Source organism: Cololabis saira, chromosome 15 (assembly GCF_033807715.1).
Source record: "Cololabis saira isolate AMF1-May2022 chromosome 15, fColSai1.1, whole genome shotgun sequence".
NCBI lineage: Eukaryota > Metazoa > Chordata > Actinopteri > Beloniformes > Belonidae > Cololabis > Cololabis saira.
Genome location: NC_084601.1, coordinates 40,176,304 through 40,202,501, shown reverse-complemented (window position 1 = coordinate 40,202,501; position 26,198 = coordinate 40,176,304). Strand labels below are relative to the sequence as shown.

The 26,198-nt window shown below is 41.8% G+C and overlaps 2 protein-coding genes across 2 annotated transcripts in view; both read right to left on the bottom strand.

Annotated features, from left to right (window-relative positions):
- Window positions 1–62, bottom strand: part of LOC133460929 (uncharacterized) — a 30,182-nt gene extending 30,120 nt beyond the window's left edge. The window contains exon 1 of the mRNA XM_061741643.1: window positions 6–62. Coding sequence (XP_061597627.1) covers window positions 6–62 — 57 coding nt within the window. The remainder of the gene's footprint in view (window positions 1–5) is intronic.
- Window positions 63–10,895: 10,833 nt separating this feature from the next.
- LOC133460784 (CD209 antigen-like protein A) lies at window positions 10,896–26,022 on the bottom strand. The gene is made up of 6 exons (XM_061741560.1): window positions 25,990–26,022; window positions 23,485–23,532; window positions 14,360–14,443; window positions 12,751–12,890; window positions 12,416–12,531; window positions 10,896–11,496 (listed from the first exon to the last, which is right to left on the bottom strand). Exons 3-6 carry the CDS (start codon window positions 14,439–14,441, stop codon window positions 11,340–11,342), a joined length of 495 nt encoding a protein of 164 aa, XP_061597544.1. The 5' UTR covers window positions 14,442–14,443; window positions 23,485–23,532; window positions 25,990–26,022; the 3' UTR covers window positions 10,896–11,339.
- Window positions 26,023–26,198: the final 176 nt, after the last annotated feature.

Here is a 26,198-nt window from a genome sequence, read left to right as displayed (position 1 = left end):
TGGACTTTACCTGTGAAGCAGCAGCAAAGGAGAGTCCAGATGAGGATGCAGATCAGAGTCATGTTTTTGATGAGGAGGATTTCTGTGTGTTCTGTTGTAATGAAGGACAGCTGTCAGTCGTCCAGAGTTCAAGTGTCAGGACTATAAACTCTCCCAGATCACTGGAGCGTGGTGCTGCTGATGCAAAGTGCTTCTATGGAAATGTTCCCACTGACTACAGCAGACTCTGATGATGATGATGATGATGATGATGATGATGCATATTTGTACTGGCTTGTTTGAAAAATACATTTACATCAAGACAGTTGCTTAAGGTTTTTTTTAAAGACAGACATTTTTTAAATATATATTCTGTTATGCCCACAGTTTTCTGTCTGAGCTTATCACAGCTCTATTGAGGCAAAAGTCAGTAAGCTCTCCACAAGGGATCATTGACTCTCGAGTTTGTTCCTGATCAGACTTAGAAAATAAGACTTAGAAAATAAAGAAAGTAACACAGTTTATCTCGTCAACTCGTCAGTACTTTACATGAAATCCATAGTTATCACTTATGTGTTGGTACAATAAATATATAAAAACCCATAAAGTGACGACATTTAGATTGTATCATACCTGGAAAACTGCTAAAGAAAGAAGTCCTGAGCTCATATACTGCAGTTTATTATATTTAATACAATTAATTGGAAAAAATAGATCATAATTTACATTCAGCCATGACGGAGGTAAGTTCATCCAACGTTCATTTTAGATCAGATGAATAGTTTTTATATCCATACACCTCTCTGATGTCTTGACATATTTCAAATAAAATCTGTTGTCCTTGAAAGTTGATCTTCTTGAGCATGAACCCTAAAATTGGAGACAATAGTCTGAATCGGTTGTGTCTTTGTCATAAGTGATGACAAATTCTGATGAAATGTTTTCTTGGGAAACATAAGTTTCCTAAGTATTCTTCAAAAAATACTTTTATGACTATGTGAGAAGGTGAAACTCATGAACAAGGTTATTTATGGTCATTGTGGTGATTTCAGTCCACTACTTTACATAAAATCCATAGTTATCACTTATGTGTTGGTACAATAAATATCTATATGAGGCTGCAGCCAAATCTGACCAAACTCACACGCATCACAGACACAGCTGCCTCATTAATTAAGATTATAATTTAGAAATTAATTAATAATTTATATTAATCATATTATTAATATTTATTATAATAATAAATACACCAGTAGGACAGTGTTTATAGCCAACATTCAGAGACATTATCAGACAATGATTAATGACAACATAAGTAATGTGACTTTCAACCATTTTTTAAGATTAACATCAAATATTTGAAGGGATGGCACTCCACTGTTCTGGTGTCTGCAATTGAGAAAGTATTTTGATTTAGGGGTGGGGGAGCTAAACCGTGCAATATCTTATAAAGTAAACAAACTTTGGCATAAACAAAACAAAAAAAAGTCAGAAGCTCAAAAAGTTGTATTTTTCTACAATACTGCAATAGTTCGGCTTTTTGTCCAGCGCTTTAAAAGCTGAGGGAAGTTAGGAAACCAGGTTGCCAGATTGTTTTCCCGTTTTTCACGCATATTAGCGGTCGTTGACTAAGTAAAGGCGGAGTGGTCAAGTAATGCGTGAAAAACGCTGACAATAGCAAACCTGGCAACCACTCATATTGAGTTTTTTTAGCAAAATAGTGCCAATGACTTTAAATACTGTAAATGTAAAGTAATCAGAATTCTACTGTATATTTTGAAAGTCAGTTGCAGTACTCTATTGGAAATGACTCTAGTAAAACTACAGTAATGCATTGTATTACTGTATGGCAACACTTTACAAAAGTACAGAAATGGCTGTTGCCAAGAGTGCAAATACAGTGAAACACAGTACAGTATGTAAATTATGGAGCTAGAACAGTCTCATAATTCACAAATGCACAGGACAAGTTTTACAAATGCACAGACCGATTTGCAAATACACACACCGTTTCACACGTGCACAGGACAAGTTTTACAAATGCACAGACCGATTTGCAAATACACACACAGTTTCACACGTGCACAGAACAATTCACACGTGCGTAGGACAAGATATACAAATCTTTTTATAAGAAACAACATACAATGAAAACATGGAAACATGTAGTCAAACACACGCATTATACATTGTCTCCTTTTTTTTTTTTTTTTTTAAACACACAAAACCTAACTAAGGAACAGAGTCTCTGTAGCGTTAAATAATAAATAAACAGATGAGCAAGAAATGATCAAAGGAGGAAAGTAATGAATGAGCAAAAGTGCATACAAAAAACAAATGCAGTGGTAAATGCAGATGCCCATAACTGATATCCCATTAACTGGAAATAAATAAAACATAAAAAAAACAAATTAAGGAGATGAAAAGAAAATTAAGGGAGGGGGGGGTCAGTCGGTGGGTAGAGTCTTCAACGCGGTAAAGTGGTCTATGAAGGATTGCCATTTGTGAACGAATTTAGCTGAGTTGCCTTTTACGGAGTATCCCACCTTCTCCAATTTAAGAAAAAACATAACATCACTAAGCCAAATAGAAATAGACGGGGACTTGGGGGATTTCCATGAAAGTAAGATACGACGTCTTGCTAAAAGGGATGTGAAAGCCAATACTTCTGACTGTGTGGGGCTGATATGTGAGGAGTCAATGGAGAGTCCGAATATTGCTAAGAGAGGGGCCATAACAACTTTTTTACCCAGGACTTTAGACATGATCACAGAATAATCACTCCAAAATTTCTGTAACCTAGGACAGGAGAAAAACATATGACTTAAATTGCAGGGAGAACCCTGGCATCTGTCGCATAGGTCTGCAACATTCGGATATATTTCCGATAATCGGGATTTTGATAGGTGGGCTCTATGCAGCACCTTAAATTGAATAAGTTCAAGTCTAGCGCAAGGCGTGCTAGATCGTATGCTACGGATAGCTTTATCCCACAGCTACAGAATGATCATCAAATGTCATACACAGTGCATATATCTTAGATATCAGAGACTTTTGACTGAGTTTCATAGTTAGAAGATCATCCCACGGTTGGTTCGCAGGAAGGGAAGGGAAGCATGGAAACAGAGCAGAGGCGCAGTGTCGAAGCTGGAAGTAGCGAAACAAATGGGAGGCAGGTAAATTGAACTTTGACCTCAGATCTGAAAATGTGGAAAAGATACCATCCTTATATAGATCCCTGAAGTGCTTAATGCCCCGGTTGTACCAAATCATAAAAGTGGTGTCTATTAGTGATGGAGGGAACAGATGATTCTTAGTAACAGGTGTATAGATGGATGGAGAAGCAAATTTAAAGTGGCGCCTAAACTGTGACCAAATCTTAAGGGAGGAAAGTACCACAGGGCTATTTGTAAACTTAGAGGGATTCAATGGTAAAGAGGAGGAGAGTAGGGCCGTTACAGAGGATGAAGAGAGTGACTGAGCCTCCAATCTGCACCATAATAACTCAGGAGACTGAAGCCAATAAATTAGTTTGTGAATATGCGCTGACCAATAGTAAAGCATAAAGTTTGGTAGTGCTAGACCCCCATTAAATTTAAATTTTTGGAGAAGCGAATACCTCACTCTGGGTGTCTTACCGGCCCATAAAAAGTTGGAAACAATTTGGTCAAGTGATTTAAAAAAAGATTTTGGTAGAAATAAAGGAGTGCATTGGAACAAAAAAAGAAATGTAGGCAATACAGTCATTTTCACTGTGTTAATTCTTCCTATCAGCGACAATGGTAGGGAGTTCCACCTCTGTAAGTCCGCCTTCACTTGAGTTACCAGTGAGGAAAAATTAGCGGTGAAAATAGAGGGCAGAGTGCGGGTCACATTAATCCCCAAGTATCTAAAGCACGACGGGCTGAGTTTAAAGGGGATATCAGATTGTTTGAGTTGTAAAGCAGAGGAGTTTATGGGGAAGCATTCACACTTGTGAAGATTGACCTTATAGCTGGAGAAGGATCCATAATTCTTCAACAGAGATAATATTGGTGCAATGCTGGTTAAAGGGTCAGATACATATAAAAGGAGGTCGTCTGCATAAAGTGACAATTTGAGTTCCACATTGGAAGAGTTCTTAAAGCAATTGAAAGTGGTTCGACGGATAGAGCAAATAGCAAAGGGGAGAGAGGGCAGCCCTGTCTAGTGCCACGTGATAGTGTAAAATAAGTGGAGTAGTTGTCATTGGTGTGAATGCTGGCCTGAGGGGAAGTGTAAAGAAGTCTAATCCACGATATAAACCTGTGTCCAAATCCGAATTTATGAAGTGTTGCAAAAAGATAGCTAAATTCGAATGATCAAAAGCTTTTTCAGCATCAATTGCGATAACAACTTCAGGGAGTGGAGAAGAATCTTTAGAGAGAATCACATTAAGAAGTGTACGAACATTATAAAAGAGCTGGCGTCCCTTGATGAAACCATTCTGCTCCTCAGATATGATGCTAGGAAGGATCTTATCAAGACGAATTGCTAGTGCTTTGGCTAAAATTTTGACATCCACATTCAGTAAAGACAAGGGCCTGTAAGAAGTGCATGATTCAGGGTCCTTGTCCTTCTTCAAAAGGAGGGCAATGGACGCCTGCATTAAAGAGGGAGGCAATGAGCCATGATCAAGGGACTCATTGTACATTGAAAGTAAAAGGGGGGCTAATTTGTCTTTGAATTTTTTGAAAAACTCAGCTCCGAACCCATCGGGACCAGGGGCCTTGTTGCTTTGCATAGCTTCAATGGCGGCAGCAATTTCTTGCAAGCTGAAAGGAGCATCGAGGCCATTAGCCACATCCAAATTAATAGTAGGGACAGTGATATTATCAAGAAAGGAGGTCATTTCTGCTGTGTCAAGTGGAGATTCTGACTCATAGAGAGAGGAGTAGTATGACTTAAAAATTGTGTTGATGGCGATTGGATCGGTGGTAAGTGTGCCATTAGAATCTCTAATGCTGGGAATCAGTCTCGACGTTGCTTGCCTTTTTAATTGGTGAGCCAATAACCTGCTTGGTTTATTGCCGTGTTCATAATAGTTGGCATGAGCGCATAATAGGAGCCGTTCAGAATCGGCTGTCGCTATAAGATCGAATTTTGACTGCAAATCAAGCCGTTGTTTCAGTAAACTCGGACTTGGGTTAACTGAGTTTAGTCTGTCTGTGTCCTGAATTTTAGATGTGAGCTCCTGTAATTTAGCCCTGCGGATTTTACTGGCGTATGCTGAATAAGAGATAATCTGTCCTCGCAAATATGCTTTGAGTGATTCCCATACCAGCGAAAAACTGATAGAATCTGTTTTGTTTAATGCAATGAAATCATCTATTGAAGCAGATATAGAAACATTAAATGCATCGTCGGATAAAAGCAATGGATTAAACCTCCAGGGAGAAGAAAAACGGGGGCGCTCAGACCATGTTATATTCAAAGTTAGAGGGGCGTGATCCGAAATCACAATTGGGTGGTATACGACAGAAGTAACTTTGGGGAGAAGAGAGCCATCAACAAAAAAATAGTCAATACGTGAATATGACTGATGTACTTGTGAAAAAAAAGAGAATTCCTTATCTCCAGGATGTGAGAACCTCCACGGATCAACAAGCCCGTTCTTGACTGTAAAATCGGTAATAGATTTTGACATAGAGGATTTTTTTTTTTTTTTTTTTTGTTTTTTTTCGTTTATTTCGGCATGTTTATATAGACACATTTCATCTCCAGAACATTATACATTGCATACTCAGCACATGACGAAAAGGGTACGGGAGAAGCTGACGCTTATCAAAGTCCCGCCCCGTTCTATGTAAGATTCATGATCACATCAACAACAGAATTCAGTAAGATACATAGTTTACCACATAGCAATTTGTCTAATTTCATCCTTCACAGTCCAGATAGCATGTATGTTTGTACACGTGTCCAGTCCACTCATCCTGATCACCGTTCCTGTGATTTACTACTGTGTCCACTGTTCAGTTATTTTTATGTCCAAGCCTCTTTTTGCATGCAATCCACTTTGCAATGGAGGTGCGTGTGTCAATGCAGATTTTGATTAGTCGCCGTCCTCTGGCTCTCTAGCCGCCTTTGCCCCCTCCGCTCGTACTGACTTCATCTCCTCCCGAGCTTTGGACACCTCCGACCATACACTGGTCAGTCTCTCCTGGATGTCAGCGAGGCCAGAGAGCAGCTTTGCCTGATCAGCTCTCACTTTTCTCAACTTTTGTAGCATCCAGACCCCGCCAAGCCCTAGGATCACTAGGCCCACCGTCATGCCCGTGAATATATAGACGTCCTCCACGTCTTCTATATCCAGCACCCCAAGACACACCACTTTCCACTTATTCCAGCTGTCCATGGTGTATCCCGCCAAGAATGTCCCATCTGGACAGGCCGGTTCCCTTGTCCCAGCACGCCGTGTAGAAAAAATCTTGTCAATAGCATTTACTGACCAGTTCAGAATCTCCATTCTTGATTTTATGTTCTGCTTGGTCGTGATATCTGCTGTGCTGTGATAGAGCTCAATGTCACACACACACATTTTATAGTGACTTTGTTTTGTTTCCATGTTTTGTTTCCATGCCAGGTGTTCCAGTGCTGAATTTCCCACATTGCCATTGTTTTGTACACATAGCCAGACATTGCCTTCCTGTACCTAGGTTTGATAATCCTTCAATAACAGTTTCTTTAACCCATGTTTGAAAACAGTTACATTTCTTGCTAACTTTAATTCATTGTTTAGGCTATTCCACATTTTCACACCAGCTACTGACAAACTATGGCTTCCCATCGTTGTCCTTATCTTTTTCTGTTGAAACTGCAGGAAGCTGCGCATGCTGTGAGGACCTTGACTAAGAGTGAACAATTTCTGAACATTTACTTGTAATGCCGCCTGTGTTGCTTTGTAAATTGTTTGTAGCATCTGAAAATGAAGTATCTCTCTCAGTTTTAGATATTTCGTCTTTATGAACAGTTCGTTCGTATGTGCCCTGGCTGGGACAGAATGAATGATGCGAAGCGCTTTTTTTTGCAATTTAAATATTGGTTCTGTAATGCCCTTGTAAGTGAAACCCCAATTTTCTACACAGTACCTCATATGTGGGACTATTAGTGCCGAATATATGGTCTTAAGCGAGTTTAAATTGAGAGATTTCTGCAATTTCCACAGAATAGACACACTCCTTGCCATCTTATTTTGAATTATTTTTACATGTGGTCGCCATGTCAAGAGGTCATCCACTAATATACCCAGAACCTTATGTTCCCTCACTCTTTCTATATTGTATCCATTAACTTGCAAGTTTATGCTTTTCTTTACATTATTTCTCCCAAATAACATGAATTTGGTCTTTGCCAGATTTAGTGATAATTTATTTATATTAAACCATGTATTTAGTTTTGTCATTTCTCTGTTAATCGCTTTTTCCAGTATATTCAAGTCGTTTCCTGAGCAGAAAATATTTGTATCATCAGCAAATAAAATAAGTTTTAATACATCAGATGTTTTGATTATGTCATTGATTGAGTCAAAGTACGAGGATTCGAACGGTCCAAAGAAGGATTAATAACACAATTCAGATCACTGCCCAGTATTGTAATATGCGTATTTAAGAAAGGGAGGTTGCCAAACAGCCTATCCGTAAAATTGGGGTCATCAAAATTAGGGGCATATATATTCACCAACAATACAGGGTTACAGTATAGAGTGCCCGCAACAATAAGATATCTACCATTCTTATCGGATATTGTCCTGGAGACGGAGAAATTGACTCTTTTGTTGATCAAAATTGCTACTCCTCTAGACCTAGAATCAAAATTTGAATGAAAAATATCACCCACCCAAGCTCGTTTGAGTCTGAAATGATCTTTATTTCGCAAATGAGTTTCCTGAAGGAAAGCTATGTCAGTGTCCAAGCGTTTCAAATGTGAAAATATCTTTGATCGCTTAATTGGATTATTCACACCTTTAACATTCCAGCTAGTGAATGTAATGTTTGATCCAGTATCAGGCTTGCGCAGATTACGATCGTTCATAGGCATTCTCTGAGAGAAAATAAGACCGACTCACCCACCACCAGAGGAGATATAAGGAAAAGAGGTAAAAGGGAAAACCAAAACAAACAAAACTCAGGAGTATATACATACCTACAGAGACAGAAAGCCAACATCCCATAACCCCCGCCCACCCACCCAACGCACATTAGATGATCCCATCCCCAAACGATGGAAACAGCCGTGCTGGCTTCAAAGGAAGCCATTCTCGAAAAGAGATGCTTTCGACTATAAAGCTAAAAACAAAAACAAAATTAGCTCCTGCAGAGTTAAAACCTAAAAAAAAAAATAAAATAAAATATGAGGCATATGAAACCAACAATCTGAGCCATTCTGACGATCGCTGTCTTGTCAGGGTAATAACAAACGTTAATTCAATTAAGGAGATCTTTGGCCTATAGAACAATGATATATACATATATGCACTCGCACACCCACACAGACACGCACACACATGCACACAATTTAAGCAAAGACAGGGGTGCGTGCATATTTTCTTATCAAGGCATCATACCAGAGAAATGATTAGGCCTTCAATTTTAAACGGTGTTTTTCCCATTGATAGTTAGAAGAGAGAAAAAAAAATAAATAAATAAATAAAAAATAAAAAATAAAAATTACGACATAAAGTCCCATTTTCTGAATTGACTCACTCACTCACCCCGGGCCAGAGTCCCGCACGGACAGCAAGCTGGATAAATCGTCCCAGAAAACTAGCTGGTAGTCACTTTTTTTATTTTCCTGATGAATGCCAGGGCTTCATCTGGCGACGTGAAGTCACGTTGCTGGCCATCATGGGTTACACGCAGCCGGGCGGGATACAGCAATCCATACCGGACTCCTTCAATCTCCCGCAGCTGACGGCGCACGTCATTAAAGGCAGCGCGCGCCGGCGCTGTCTTGGCGGTGTGGTCCGGGAACACGGAGATGGTCATACCCCGGACTTTTATCCGCTGCCGCTCTCTCGCCTTTCTCAGGATGTCAGCGCAGTCGGTGTAATAATGGAGCTTGGCCACTATTGCGCGGGGCCGCTCCCCGGGCTTCGGTCTCGGCATGAGGGTGCGGTGGGCTCTGTCCACCACCGGCTCCGCGCCGAGGGAGAAGGCTTCCGCCAAGAGCCTGGAAACACCGGCTGCAGATGAAGAGTCAGGATCCTCCTCCGGGACGCCAATAATCCGTACGTTCTGCCGACGAGACTTTGACTCCAAATCCTCGCATCTGTCCTCCAGCCTCACACATTCTTTCGACAAGTGATCAACTTTTTTCTGGAGAGCAACGATGTCGTCTGAGCAGCTTGAGAGCGACAGCTCCATCCCAGCAACCGTGGTCGCGAGACCCGCAACGTCCGCCTTCATGGAGGAAATACTGCCAGAAAGATCTGCTTTAAGGGAAAGCAGCTCGGACTTAATGGACGTTAAATTCTCGTTAAGTGCTGCCTGAAGCTCTGTCTTAAATACAGCCGCAACATCATTGCGAAGAGCGGAGAGGAGTTCGGTTTTAAGCCGGCTGAACTCCGCGGCTGGAGCCTGCGCGGCGCAGGTGCTCTCCGGAGGAGGAGAATCACCGCGGGGCGAGGAGACAGCATGAGCAGCAGGCCGCGGGTTAGCTGGAGGGTTATTCCCCGCTTTGATGGACTTTGGAGGCATTTCCGTGGTAAGTCGTCGAAGTAACCGCGTTGAAAATAAGTTAGTTAAAACCAAAGCCGTGGGAGTGATGCAAAAAGTGCCAATAAATGTTGAATTAAAATTAACTCTGCAGGAGCTCCGCTAATCACGTCTCACCCCATGTACAGCTAAGCCGGAAGCCCCATACAAATGTATTTTTGATGCACACACAAATATAACCTGATTTACAAATGTTTTTTTGTCTGTGAGTTGCGCTGGATTTGTGTGTCAGTTTTGAGACTCTCCTGACGTGATTCGATCCACAAATACGTTTTTTTTAATACGGAAGGATCTGCAACCAATCAGATATCTTCCTTTGTTCCAGGCCAGCCAATCATAAGAGCGCACCCCACGTGGGGGACGCAGAGCAGTGGATAAAACATGACTTACTCTAAACCAATCAGATTAAAGGGGCGGATACACCTGCTGTTTGAGCTGCGTTAGCGCTGTTCACATAGAAAAGTGATTAATATTTCGAGTTGGTGGAGTAAAGATAAATAAACAGCAACAGGAGATAAAATATAAATAAACAGGATGGAGAGGAGATCATTGTTCTGATTTTCTTGTGATCCCGGTAAATAAAACAGCGTGATATGGTTTGTGGGGCCGTTCAACCAGAGCCGTCAGAGACTGCACTCCAAGTCCTGCTGCAGCGGGACAAAAAAGCAGCAGCACTGCTGTGTTGCAGGTAGGCTGTGCAGAGATGAGTAGCCAAATATTACTCAACATTACTTTATATGCATTGGAACTCCTAACACCAGGGCCACCTCCCCTGGCAGGGGCCTGTCTAGCTCTCCCACGACCTCTTCTTCCTCTTCCTCTTCCTCTTCCTTGTCCTCGTCCACGTCCTCCTCGATCCATGCTTGGGGTCAACTTCAAGCTATTGACCTCTTTGATAGGTTGAGGACTACTTGCTTTGTTTTGCAAAGAGAGTTCACACAAGTGCTGATCATTTTTAGAATTGAGAGAGCAGTTCCAATTGGCTGCTACAAAGTGTCTGCAATGTGTTGCCATGGTAAATCAGTTATGTTTTGTGTCTCTTTGTGAAAAGTGTGTTAACTGTTTTGAAAAGTGTATTAAAAGTCAAAGAAAATTGTGTGAAAGCAATGAGAAATAGTTAACTGATTCGCCAGAGAGGACTCTTGCTGTGCAAGAAGGTGTGAGCATTAGATAAAGTTGACCCATGATGTGCAAAATGTGTCAAAGCAATCGAGAAAAACTGTAATCCAACGGCTGTTGTCAAGTTCACTTGTTTACTGATGTTTTTTTCTCTGTTCCTGAAATAAACTTTGCATTTTGTTTATATAATTTCTGATGGTTTTTGGGGAAAATGAAGCAAGAGGACAAATGTTTATATAAATTTAGCAGAATAAAGACAATTATTTTAACTGACAACTCTTCATTCCTCAAACATCAAATTAAAACAACACAATTAAACAAAGTGAAGAAAAGCTGCATTTATACTTATTTACAATCATTATATTTTACTTCAGCATTGTCAAGTTCTCCTGTAGTTCTGATGACAGCTTCACTACCCTGTACACATGATGAAGTTCAGAATAAACACATTTATAAATAACACACGAAACACAATAAATGAAAGTGACCAAATGTTATCTAAGTTAATTAAGTTTCAACAATAAAATCTTGTATTTTCTTCTCACAGATCCAGTTTTTCTTGTTAATGGAATATGAATATGTCCATTCCTTTTCATTATTACAACACACTGCAGCATATTCAAGTTGGTTATATTGATGTTGAGACGATCCTGCAGCCCAGAACCTGTGAAGTATTAAAACAACATGTTCAACCGAGATGAAAATATAGATTATTTTCATTTTCGGATAAAACTGACACTTTCTTTAATTGTTTTACACAAATGTTCACTGTTTAAAGATTACAGGGAACTTTTGGTCTGATTTCAGATGTTGGATGAGGTCTTCATTAAATCCTCCAACATGGTATCCATTCATTTATTCCAGTGAAAGCAGCTCAGTCTGCACATCTTCCACAAATCTCTTCTCTCCTGCTGATCTGCTTCCTGGTTTTCCACCTCCCTGCACATGCTCATTAGTGTCTCTGTTCCAACCACACTCAGCTCTGCTGAAGACGTCCTACTGTGAATCCTCTCAGACACTAGAAACACTGTCAAGGTTTTCACTCTCTAAATCTTCATGTTTCATTGGTGATAAAGGAGTCATAGTTGAGCTGTTGTTTTACCAGTTTGTGCAGCAGTTTCACAGACAAAACCTTGAAACGGTTGTCCGTTGATGTTGCTTGAACCAGTTAGTCTGCAGGAAAACTTTGTGGTGAAGCTGCTCTTTTATTTCATCCCAGGTAATAATGTTTCACGTTCACATGTTTCATGTTTAATGTTCTTAAAGTCACCAAAGAGGAAAATACCTGAATTCTGTCATTCTGATGATGTTCTGACGGGTCAAAAATACAGAACACAAACTAAATACACTATTTAAAAACTGTTTAGAACAAAGGTTTGAAGTCTCTTTCATCAGACTTCTTGTTGAGTTTTTATTAAATAAATTCATCACGGAGTGCAGATGAAGAGTTCACACAGCTGTTCATTCAAATAAATGTGTTACAGAATTAATGATGATGCCGTTTTTACCATGTTCTGTTGTTTTACCTGTTAACAATTTGAAACAATGACTTTGATGAAATTGTAAAATAAACAGTGTCTTACGTTGTCAGTGGTGATCCGTCCACCCATTTCCACTCATGTCCCTGTTTCCATGTCGACCATTCCCATTTCAGACCAATCCAGGAGTTTTTATTTGTGTCCAGTTGTCCCACAAAATCCTAAATGACGAGACAAAAGTAGTTTCTGCCATCATGAATCTGCATATCTGTCTCAGTATCCTGATGATTGTGTTTGAAAACAATCTAAATTATTTAAAAAGACATTTCTAACTGAAATCCATCAGGATGGAGACAGAAGCAGCACAGACTGACAGCAGGTAGAGAACACAAGTAACAGAAAACTGCAGTAACATCAGATAACTGATATCAAACACCCACCTGCTCCTCTTTGCTGTTAATGATCACCAGATCAGCTCCTCTTTCCTCACATTCCCTCCTGCTCTCATACCAGGTTTTACTCTCTGTGAATTTTTTGTAAAAACTGGATCCAAATCTTCTCCATCCTTCAGAAAACACTTCTGAAAAGTGTTTTAGAAAGATTTCATGTTACTAAGCATCACATTTTTGAGTGTTCTTTCAATATTCAGAAATCTCCTTCAGGTGTCACTCTTACCTTTCAGGGGCCTCATTTATAAAAGAGTGTGTAGGATCCATACTAAAAGTGCACATAAACCCAAAAGCCGAAAATGGGGGGCGCAAAAAAATCCGGATTTATAAAACCGTGTGCACTTGCACGCAATGTTCGCTTTATAAATCACAGTCCAGCTGGAAGGTTGCGCAGCTGAATTCGCCTCATATCCCGCCCTCTACACGCCCACTTCATACCATAAATGGGCAATGCAAAGTAGTATTTGCGTATGAATGAGTCTGCTGAGCATGCGCAGTGGCTTTCCTGCAGCCTGTTTGGGCGTCAGGATGAATGAGACGTGTCGAGCCACCGTGCCACTAAATTTCACGGAGACTGAGATCGAGATGTTGTGGATGAGGTGGAGGCAGGAAAACCACATTATTTGGTGGTCACAGTAAAGGTATAAATAGTATATAAATAGTATAAAATAAAGCGAGTGAAAATAAAACGCAGTGAGGCGCAAGGGTGCAATTTCCACTGGGGACAGGGGGGACATGTCCCCCCCACTTTTCAAACTCATGTTTTTGTCCCCCCCACTTTTTACAGTTTAAGAACTAACAGTAGCCTCAGCCTATAATTCCAAATCATCAAGACACTCAGTGCTGCTCAAGGCTGATTTATGGTTCCGCGTTAAATCGACGCAGAGCATACGGCGAAGGTTACGCGGCCACGCGCACCGTACAGTGAGCGTCGCCGCGTAACCTATGCCGTAACCCTACGGCATAGGCTCTGCGTCAATTTAACGTGGAACCATAATTTAGGCATAATTAGGCTTAACTAGTGTGTGCGTGTGTGACAGACGTGAATGGGACAATTGTGAAATACGGAACAAATTTTAATTCCCAATTACGTAACAATTCCGTATTTCAAGGGACGGGTGGCGAGCCCACTCACCGCGGCTGCAGCTCCAGCAGCAGCTGAGCGTCCTGACTGACGCTAAACTTCAAACACAGAGGGACACGATCAGCGCTATTGTATTATAAGTCTGATATGTGATTACATTAAAAGTATGACATGAATCTGGCTTCATTTCACCACCTCACTGCCTGCGTCACCAGTTCCCCATATCTTAAGTATGTTCCTACGGGAGAGTCAGGGTTGGCGTAAGGATACTCACATTTTTCGGTTAGTTTTTTCTTTTTAAATCCCAACCTTTGTGTAGAAGGTGGCTTGCGCATCTTTCAAACCCTGTTTTGTGCGCAAGCAATCTTTATAAATGAGGCCCAAGGTTATTTGTAAAAACATTTTAGCTCTAGCTTTCCATCTTATTTATTTCTAATTAAATCACACTAATAGAAGTAAGAAGTTATGGGGGCTAATGCTGAAGTTCAATATTGTTTGGTAATAAATCTTTCTTACCACCAAGTTCATTTTTGAGCTGATTATAAGTGCTGTTCAGTTGGTTGTATTCCCTCTGCAGTTGGTTTTTGTCCAAAGTCATATCTGGTTAGAAGAATAACATGAAAACAACTCAGTAAAATATCAAAACTTGTTTCATCCTGTGTAGGTTAAAATGTGATAAAATTTGTGGTGGTTCAGGAGCAGGTGGTAGAGAGACTTGATGGTGGAAGTGCTGGTAAAACATAAAATAAATTAACAAGAACAGGTCAAACAGACATTCTGTTGAAAAAAATGTATAGATGATGAAAAGAAAAATGGACAAAAACTATTTGACATTACTGAAGTACACAGATTTGACAGATAAACATCTAAAACCTGAAGGGAATTGGAGTCCTGAGGACCTGGATTTGTGAAAACTGATCTATGAAGGAGAAACATGAAATTAAAGCTGCAAGCAGCGACAAAAGGGCCCTCACACTCATGGCCCCATAAGCATATCAGAAAAGACACCACCCACGACTTTCTATGTCAAACTATTCAAAAGTTATAGCAGAAAATAGGGACAACCAATCAGAAGAAGGGGCGGGGATAATTTTCACTAATTATGGTCAAGGACTCTATACCGAGTCCGATGACACTACCCACATGTCTTTATCACAACCCGTTCAAAAGTTATGGCAGAAAAAAGTATTGTAAGGGGCGCTGTTGAGTCGTTAGGCCACGCCCGTTAATGCAAACCATGAAAAAGCAAATTTATCACCAGGCCTGGGTTGCATGCAAAATTTAGTGACTTTTGGGGAACTATCAAATATGGACCAATCAGATGAAGGGGGGGCGCTCTTTTTGGCGTCTAGCGTCATTACGGTAACGCTTTTGAAAGAGAAAAGTAATTTGCGTTGTCGCAGAATGGAGACGAAATCTCCATTCCAGGTGTGTTATACATTGTGATGTATAACACACCTGGGTGCACGTTACGGTTCGGGCCGTATTAACTGCCGAAGGAATGGCATAAATTGCGCCAAAATTACGCGATTAATTAAAAATGTTAAAAATGGCCGACTTCCTGTTCGGTTTCGGCCATGGCGCCAAGAGACTTTTCTTTAAAGGAGCTGTCTGTAAGAAATGGCCAAAACTGGTACTGCAGTCACTTTCAAAATATTGTTGAGCGGCGTGTACCCTCCCCCTCCTCCCCCAGACCAGAGGTTGCCAGGTAGGCTGCAGAATGCAGCAGGAACGTAGGCTGCCATGGCTGCGATAATTAGAGCCGAGCTGGCAACCCGGATGCCGAAACAATACTGACTTGGTGATTGGGAGATAGGTGGAGGGTGGAGCTTCAGAAACAATACTGACTTGGTGATTGGGAGATAGGTGGAGGGTGGAGCTTCAGGCCAAAACAAAAAATGACAACATAAACATCAGTTGAAGGCTGCAACTCCTCTTTTTAAACTGGAATATCCTGGCCTGAGTGCTGTTGTCAGTGACATAAGTATTTGAAATTAACATGATTTTTAAATGTCTGTTGACATATCGGGGTCATTTTATGATTCGTTTTATTATTGCTCTTACATACAGCTCCTGGGGGGGGCAAAAAGGCCTTCCTTTCGTCGAAAGAAACAAACAAACAAACAAACAAACAAACAAACAGACTCTCTTTCGCTGGAGAAACTGCTCATAATTACTGTTCTGTTATCATATTTCTGTTAGTTTTTTGTGAGCAAATTCATTGTTTTATCAGTTAAGTTATGGCCCCTTTAAGAGACAGGAGACGGGGCGTAGGTAGTGATGTCACACATCAACCAGGAAGTGAAAGCACATGGCAGCAAAAAGTTACTCCGGCTGCATGTTTCTATCTGCAGACATCTGCTTACATCTCATGCCATACGAAGCATCGTCGGTATGTAATGGTATCTTATGTCTTTATGTTCAATTATAGTGCGATATTTGTTGGTTAAAAGTTGTTTTGGGAAATTTAAGGACGTTATAATCTCCATGCATATTTTGTACGTAATATGGTTAGTTAATCATTGAATTTCAGTTACAGTGTGAAATGGTATGAGTGACCACACATTTAAACTCAAGCGGTTTTCTTTATTGATAGATAAAATGAATAAATAAGCAATAAATAGATAATTCATGAGTGAGTTAAAAAGGAAGCAATTTGATTTCTGATAAAAGCATATTTACAGTATGTTAAAAAGCATTTAAAAATATGTACTGTACAAGAAGTATATTTTTAAAATATAATTCTTTCTGTTTCAGTTTTACCCTTTTAAAGTCAATAAACCTGTGGACAAACTCATCACTGTCTTCAGAGTTTTGATGAACGGAAGGTGTTTATCTTACTGCCAAGTTATATTCTGAACATATATCGAGGGCGGCACAGTAAAACGACGGCTTCAGCGCAGAAGATAACGCAGTTTATGCTGGAAACAGAAAATGGAATCTAAAGAAGGCTCATTACGGACCAGATCCCACGCCTCACGTTCTTCAAAAAGGTCGAAGGCTTCTTCCACAGGGGCTGCCGCCGCCATGGCTCGTGCGAAAGCAGAGGCAGCCAAGGCAAGGCTACCTTATGCAAAGAAAGAAATGGCCTTAAAAGTAGAAAAAGCACAACTAGAAGCAACTATGGACATGTTATCGTTAGAGCAAGAAACAGCCGCAGCTGTGGCCGAAGCAGAAGTCTTAGAGGCAGCTGTCGACGATAGTGATGGAAGTAGCTCCAAGGTTTACTCAGACTGCATATCTGCTACCCCTCTTGACCCTATGGAGCGTACCAAAGAATATGTCGCTAAACATGCCGAAGAGGAAAACAAAGTACAGTTCGCACCAGCACTGCATCAGCCATCTCAAGATGAGAATAGACAGCTACAGGCAGAGCCAGCATCACCGCACCCTATCCGTACCTCACACTTCAAAACAGAGCGTAGTCAAGCCGACGCTGACCTTTCCTCTGCAACACCAAACCAAACAGTAACAGCTCAGCAGCTGCAGTTGACTCCAGATAATCGTCACTACTCAAGTAGTACGCAAAATGATGGTCACACACAGGGAGCAAACTACGGTCCTCCTCTTTCCTCCATGCCCAGCTACACACCTCAACATGCCCACCAAGACCAAGCAAACATGACTGACTTTGTCAGATATTTGGCTCGACGGGAGCTAGTCACGACAGGCTTGATCCAATTCAACGACCAACCATACAGCTACAAAGCGTGGAAGCGGTCCTTCAGCAATACGGTCAAAGGTCTAGATTTGACGTGCAGTGAGGAAATGGACTTGTTGGTCAAGTGGCTGGGGAAAGATTCAGCTGAACACGCTAAAAGGATCAGAGCCGTCCACGTTAATTTCCCAGATAGAGGACTCCAAATGATATGGGATAGACTGGATACGTTTTATGGGGCTCCTGAAGTGATTGAAGATGCTCTTTTCCAACGTATCAATAGCTTTCCAAAAATCTCCAACAGGGATTATTTGAAACTTCACGAGTTAAGCGATCTCCTTATGGAACTGGAAGCTGCAAAGGAAGATGGAGATCTCCCAGCCCTTCAGTACCTAGACACGGCACGGGGAATAAACCCTTTAGTCCAAAAGTTGCCTTTCAACCTACAGGAGAAGTGGCTTTGTCTAGGATCTAACTACAAACTGCAGTACCAAGTCTCATTCCCTCCCTTTAGATTTTTCGTCAACTTCGTCAAGCAACAAGCTATAACACGAAACGATCCAAGCTTCAAGTTCACTGGCCAAGCGGATGCCCCTTCAAAAGGAGACAAGACTACATGGAAACCAAGTAGACAAAGGGAAATCTCGGTGCACAAGACAGATGTGCTTCCTCCAGCTCTTCTTGCCTCTCACGGACGTGATGTTAGAGCTAACGATTCCGAGAGACAGTGCCCAATCCATAAAAAGCCTCATCCACTCCGGAAGTGCCGGGCTTTCCGCGAAAAGCCCTTAGAGGAACGTAAAGCATTCCTGAAGGAAAATGGGATTTGCTTTAAATGTTGCACATCCACACGACACATGGCTAAGGACTGCAAAGACACGACAACATGCTTCGAGTGTAAGAGTGAGAGACATATCTCTGCCCTCCATCCTGGACCAGCACCATGGACCCGAGAGCCGCTCCCCTCTACGGATAACGGCGGGGAGCAAGACTCTAATCCATCTTCAGAAGTCTCTACTAGCTGCACCAAGGTCTGCGGTGGTGATCAGAGTAACAAATCGTGCTCCAAGATTTGCCTCGTTAACATCCACCCTTTAGGCCAGCGCCATAGAGCTATGAAGGTCTATGCAATCATCGACGAGCATAGTAATAAATCTCTAGCTCGTTCCAAGTTCTTCGATGCCTTCAATGTTCAGGGTCCCACCTCTTCATATTCTCTCCGGACCTGCTCTGGAGTGATGGAGAGTACAGGGAGAAGAGCTTCAGGATTCCAAATTGAATCGATGGATGGAAAAGTTAGTCTCCCCTTACCAAGTGTCTTGGAATGCAACGACATCCCCAACAACAGAATGGAAATTCCTACGCCCTGTGCTGCATCCAACCATCGCCACCTCCAACCAGTGGCTCACCTTATCCCAGAGCTCGATCCGAGTGCTCCCATCATGCTTCTCCTCGGGCGAGACATCATTTCCATCCACAAGGTGCGCAAGCAGATCAATGGCCCACGTGATGCTCCCTATGCCCAGAAACTTGATCTGGGATGGGTGATAGTTGGAAATGTGTGCTTGGGAGGTGTTCACAAGCCTATCACAGTGAATACATTCTACACTAGCGCTACAGAACAAAAGCGCCCCTCCATCTTTGAGCCATGCCCAAACGTCTTCCGTGTGAAGGAGAATTACACCAATTTCCAATGTCCTGATCAGCCAAGAGCATACTCTACAGAGAAGCAAAATTGTTGTGAAAAGGTCGAGGACTTAGGCTGCACAGTGTTTCAGCAGACCAAGGATGACAACAAAGTGGCTCCATCCATCGACGATATCTCATTCCTGAAAATAATGGAACTAAGTTTAAAGAAGGACGAGAGCAACAGCTGGATAGCTCCATTGCCGTTCAAAACTCCAAGGCCTCGTCTCCCAGACAACAAAGTCCAGGCCTTGAATCGACTGTCATCTCTGAGACGCAGTCTAGAGAGGAAGCCAGTGATGAAGGAGCACTTTTTCACTTTCATGGAGAAGGTGTTCCAGAACAATCATGCCGAAGTGGCACCTCCACTTAAGAGAGACGAAGAACGATGGTATTTGCCATCCTTCGGCGTATATCATCCAAGAAAACCAGGGAACATCCGTGTAGTGTTCGACTCCAGCGCCCAGCACAACGGAGTGTCACTTAACAACGTTCTGTTAACCGGACCCGACCTTAACAATACCCTCCTTGGGGTTTTGATCAGATTCCGCAAGCAAGCTGTGGCTATAACAGCAGACATCCAGCAGATGTACCACTGCTTCCTCGTGAGAGAAGAAGACCGCAATTTCCTGAGGTTTTTGTGGTTTAGGGACAACAACCCACTTAAAGACATTGTGGAATACCGCATGAGGGTTCATGTTTTTGGGAATTGTCCCTCCCCGGCAGTAGCCATATACTGTCTAAGGCAGTCTGTACGTGATGCAGATCCCGATGTCAAACAGTTCGTAAACCGCGACTTCTACGTGGACGACGGCTTGAAGTCTCTCCCTACAGTTGAAGCCGCGGTGGACCTGCTCAAGAGGACGCAAGACGTGCTGTCAGACTCCAACTTGCGTCTACACAAAATCGCCTCAAACAAAAGAGAAGTCATGGAAGCCTTCCCATCCCAGGACCATGCTAATGAATTCAAAGACCTGGACTTCGGCTCTGACGCACTTCCCATGCAGCGTAGTCTGGGTCTCAACTGGGACCTTATGTCAGATGCCTTTACCTTTAAAATTTCTGATGAGGACAAGCCTTTCACTCGTCGAGGCATCCTATCGACTGTGAACAGCATCTATGATCCCCTCGGATTCGTCTCCCCAGTGACCATACAAGGAAAAGCAATCCTGCGAGAGCTTACACAGGACAATGGTGATTGGGATTCACCCCTCCCTCAAGAGAAGGAAGAAATGTGGATCAAATGGCGATCCTCATTGAAAGATCTAGCGAGTCTCCAGATTCCAAGACCCTACACAGACATCTCTCCCACAGAGGTGTCACGTAGAGAGCTAATTGTCTTTTGCGACGCATCTACAAAGGCAATTGCGGCCGTTGCCTACCTCAAACTGACAGACAGCAGCGGAGCCATCCATGTAGGGTTTGTCATGGGCAAGGCTAAGCTCACTCCCCTCCCTGAGCATACAGTCCCAAGGCTTGAGCTTTGTGCTGCGGTGTTGGCAGTGGAGCTTGCTGAACTCATTTCTTCTGAAATCGACATGAGGTTGGATGACACTGTCTTTTACAGTGACAGCAAAGTAGTATTAGGCTACATCAGCAATGAGGTTAGACGTTTCTACGTCTATGTCAGTAATCGAGTCCTACGGATAAGGAGCTTCTCTCGTCCCGAACAATGGCACTATGTGCCGACAGAGGTAAATCCTGCAGACATTGCCACAAGGTCTGTCACTGCTGCTCATCTCTCAGGCACTAGCTGGCTTTGCGGACCAGCATTCCTGAAACACCCTCAGCAAACCCATCATGAGGAATGCAGCTTCGAGCTGGTGAACCCCTCTTTGGATGCAGAGATCCGCCCTCAGGTCTCCACAATGAAAACGACCATGTCGAGCAAACAACTAGGGTCTCAGCGCTTCTCCAAGTTTTCTAGCTGGAAGTCATTGACGCATGCCATTGCTCGCCTCACTCATATTGCTCGTCTCTTCCAGAAGAATCCTGCAAATGAAGTCAGTGGTTGTAAAGGCTGGCATCACTGCCACACAGCAATTTCAGTCGAGGAACTCTTAAGGGCCAAAGGAACCATCATCCGTGCTGTGCAAGAGGAGACATACGCTGAAGAGTATGCCTGTTTAAGAAAGGGAGAAAATCTCCTCAAGGACAGTCCTCTCAAAGCCCTAGATCCCTTCATGGATGCTGATGGCCTCTTAAGAGTCGGGGGTCGTATCAGAGAAGCAGAACTCCAGTCAGAGGAGAAAACCCCCATCATCCTCCCTGGCAAGCACCATATAGCAACCCTTCTGGTCAGGTATTACCACCAGAAAACGCAACATCAGGGACGACTATTCACCGAAGGTGCCTTGCGAGCTGCTGGCTTCTGGATTGTCGGTGGCAAAAGGCGAGTGAGCAGTGTTATTTACAGCTGCGTCACATGCCGCAAACTTCGAGGCACACCTCAGACACAAAAGATGGCTGATCTTCCAGCAGACCGCCTTTCAACCGAACCTCCATTCACCAACGTTGGCCTGGATGTTTTTGGCCCATGGACTGTGTCCTCACGCCGGACTAGGGGAGGTTTTGCTCAGAGCAAACGATGGGCAGTGTTATTCACCTGTATGAGCGTAAGAGCTGTCCACATAGAACTCATCGAGTCTCTAGATATGTCGAGCTTCATTAACGCCCTCAGGCGTTTTCTTGCCATCAGGGGCCCAGTGAAACTCATACGCTCTGATCGAGGAACCAACTTCGTCAGTGCATGCAAGGAGCTCAAGATTCCTTCCAATATTGAGAACATCTCTGTCGAGAAGTTTTTGTTGGACCAAGGCTGCAAGTGGATATTCAATGCTCCCCATGCCTCTCACATGGGTGGTTCATGGGAAAGGATGATTGGAGTTGCAAGGAAAATCTTGGACTCAATGTTCCTGCAGCTTGGGATATCAAAGCTAACTCATGAAGCACTCTCCACACTGATGGCAGAGGTGGTCGCTATCATCAATGCCAGACCTCTCGTACCAGTGTCAACTGATCCAGACGACTCATTCATATTGACACCAGCAACCCTACTCACTCAGAAAGTGAGTCTGTCCTCTGCCCCAGTTGGTGACTGGGTCAAAGACCTCCACAAACAACAGTGGCGCCAAGTCCAGCATCTAGCTCAAACCTTCTGGGACAGGTGGAAAAAACAATATCTTTCTACACTTCAACCACGTAGGAAGTGGCAGGTTCCTCAGCCCGATCTTCAGCCTGGAAGCATCGTGCTTCTCAAAGACAACCAACTAAAAAGAAATGAATGGCCTTTGGGACTGATTACTCAAGTCTTCCCCAGCAAAGACTGCAGAGTACGCAAGGTGGAGATCAAGGTTTCCAGGAAAGAGGGGACTAAACTATTTTTGCGGCCTGTTAATGAGACAGTCTTGCTCCTAGCTCCTGAGATGAAGCCATAATAACTTCTATGGACTGTTTGGTAGTGGCGGTTTAATCCCGCCAGACGGGGAGTGTTCTGTTATCATATTTCTGTTAGTTTTTTGTGAGCAAATTCATTGTTTTATCAGTTAAGTTATGGCCCCTTTAAGAGACAGGAGACGGGGCGTAGGTAGTGATGTCACACATCAACCAGGAAGTGAAAGCACATGGCAGCAAAAAGTTACTCCGGCTGCATGTTTCTATCTGCAGACATCTGCTTACATCTCATGCCATACGAAGCATCGTCGGTATGTAATGGTATCTTATGTCTTTATGTTCAATTATAGTGCGATATTTGTTGGTTAAAAGTTGTTTTGGGAAATTTAAGGACGTTATAATCTCCATGCATATTTTGTACGTAATATGGTTAGTTAATCATTGAATTTCAGTTACAGTGTGAAATGGTATGAGTGACCACACATTTAAACTCAAGCGGTTTTCTTTATTGATAGATAAAATGAATAAATAAGCAATAAATAGATAATTCATGAGTGAGTTAAAAAGGAAGCAATTTGATTTCTGATAAAAGCATATTTACAGTATGTTAAAAAGCATTTAAAAATATGTACTGTACAAGAAGTATATTTTTAAAATATAATTCTTTCTGTTTCAGTTTTACCCTTTTAAAGTCAATAAACCTGTGGACAAACTCATCACTGTCTTCAGAGTTTTGATGAACGGAAGGTGTTTATCTTACTGCCAAGTTATATTCTGAACATATATCGAGGGCGGCACAATTACCATGCCATGACACTTTGTTTAAAAAATTAATGAAAGTTGAAAGCATTTAGGTGGTTATTGTGTAGCTTGAGTTTGTTGCTCATTTTAAAAGTTTTCTTACCATTGAGTTTGGTCTTCAGCTGGTTGACTTCCAAGGTGACTAAAAGAGCTGTAACACACAATCACTTTGCTTTAAATCAACAGAAATAATTTACTCTTAAGGTTGTTATTGGATAATGATCTACTGTTAAAAACTGTAGTTATATATTTTTAATGAACAAGCAGTGCAGCGTAATGTCAGTAAACCTGACATGCTGAGGAAATTATTAGGGACAGAAATTTTATAACTGATTATTTTCATCACTGGGATGTAATGGTGTGTGTTGTATATATGAAAGTCAAGCATCTCCTCAGATGTTACCTTCTATTTAATGTTTATATCCTTTTAGTGTCTGCAGAAGTTTAACTTTCTCATCAAACTTGTACCTCATTGTGATGAATAGGTTTACATTTCCTAATGATCTCTGGAGCTTCGTTGTCTGAAAATCAACATATATAAGAATATATATATATATATATATATATATATATATATATATATATATATATATAAATATATATATATATATATGTATATATATATATATATACATACATACATACATACATACATACATACATACATACATACATACATACATACATACATACATACATATATATATATATATATATATATATATATATATATATATATATATATATATATATATATATATATATATATATATATATATACACATATATTGTTGTCTGGGGGAATTTCCACTTGATTTGTCTCTCAAGGCAAACTGGTTCTAGAGGACGGATCAGTTTATTGTGGTTTTTCTGACTCTGATGGTTATTTTAAGATCAACAGCTTGATGTTCGTCCCCCAGCAAGCGGTACTGCGGCTGCTGCTTGGAACCAGGAAGGAAGGGCATTTAGTTAGTGTGTCACACTCTACCTTGTTGTGGTGAGTGAGTTCACTCTCCCCCGTGTCACACCACCTCATCTCTTCATGTCATGCCAGCATTTTAGCTGCACTGAGGTTTTCTTTGCAGCATGCACTACTTTCCAGCCCTTCTTGTCTTTGCTCCGACCTTCTGTCCGCCTACAAAAAGTATTTTGTCTTCTCTCTCTGGATGTAGTTTGACCGGCTGATCAACCTTCTACCCGTCCACGACTATCCTTCTGCCTTGAACCTCTGGACCTTGTTTGCCCCACTGATGGACTGCCAGGTACCTGCTTCTGTCTCGATCACGATTCCAGCTTGTCCCTCCCTGGTGTTGTCACCATCATGGAACACCCAAATGAATAGTTTTGCCTGTTCAAGGGCACTCAATAGCCTGCCAGTCAGTGCTCTTTTCTGCTGGTTCTTCAAGTCTTCATAGGGCTGTTGGCTGCTTCCAGCTGGAAATCCTTCCTGGGGATAATTCAGTCAGACTTCTCCTCTTGACCTGTTGTTGTTGTTCTGCACTTGGGTTCTAAAAATCCTCTCATAGACAAAATGAGCACCTGGTTGCCAGGTCTTTACCCACGTGGTTCAGTCAGGCTCAGCCCTGATCCAAAGTGTGGGTTTACCCTCATGTTGGAATAAACCCTGCAGGAGTAGTAATAGTTGTATCAAAGCCTTCAGCAGCTAGATGACATTTACTGAAAGTAATCAAATAACATTTTAACATTTCATAAAAAACCTCCAACATCAAAGAGAAAAACAAAGCATGCCAGCAAAATCCCATAAGTGAGGAGGGATCTGTTTGAACAAGAATACATGGTTGACATCTGATCCGTCTCAGAGCGGTACAACGACTCTACAGTACTTAGAAACAATTCATCCAGCTCATAAGAATCTACTGGTTCTTGTTCTGCAGATGTATGTTGTTGTTTTACTGTTCAGGAACAATACTTACAAATGGTCCAAGACTAATGACAGATAACATGTACTGCAATGAAAACAATGATTTCTGACCCTAACAAGTAACTCTTAAAGCATTTGTCCACAGAACTGTCCCACATGTTTTAAGTAGACAAACCTCAGTAGTACTTGGGTTGGTTTACTGTCAAACAACTTTCTCTGTTTGGTTTTTGGTAAAACTCAGCAATGTTTTATGAAAGTACGTCATCAGCACTTCAGAGATAAACAGCAGTTTCTCTACTTTGGGACCAAAATGCATCATGTAGTTTTTGAGGTGCAGCATATATGAGCAGGATGAACAGGACGACAACCACGACTAAATCCACCGTGCACAACATTCACGTTTTTACGAGCTCAAAATACCAGCATGAAAAAAAAGAGATGATCAATGTGGTTAAACGTTTAGCTCCTACATGATGATCTATGAACCACCTCGGTACACCTCAGTCACTTGTTTCCATCATTAATAGAGAACCACTGATCCACTGATCTCTCCTTTTAAGACTTTTGCTCCAGTTTTTTCTACCTGATGGTTTGAGTGTCTACCTATTTTCTTCTAAATCTCATCCCTAAAGGGTCCATGGGAAACAAAAGCATCAGATTATTCCACTTTAAGTGCATCTAATCTGGCATAAAACACATCAGACATATTAAGATGCAAATACTCACAGCGTATGATCAATCCAACCAGAACCAAAAGATAAAACACGCCCAGGAAAACTTTGAAAACTCTGAAACTGTTTCTTTTCACAGCTGGGAGGTTCTTCTGGTTGTTTTTTTCTACAAAAGCAAAAAACAGAGAATCCACCAATAAGCTCTTGTGAAGCTTTGTCTTGTTAAAAACTAATGTAGAACATCTGAAAATTAACAATTGAAAG

Excerpts from the sequence above, each read along its gene's own strand:
- LOC133460784 (XM_061741560.1), bottom strand. The coding sequence starts at position 14,441 with ATGACTTTGGACAAAAACCAACTGCAGAGGGAATACAACCAACTGAAC. Across the intron at positions 12,891-14,359 it reads GCTCAAAAATGAACTTGGTG|AAGTGTTTTCTGAAGGATGG; the intron begins GTAAGAAAGATT and ends AACACTTTTCAG. Across the intron at positions 11,497-12,415 it reads GACGGATCACCACTGACAAC|GTTCTGGGCTGCAGGATCGT; the intron begins GTAAGACACTGT and ends AATACTTCACAG.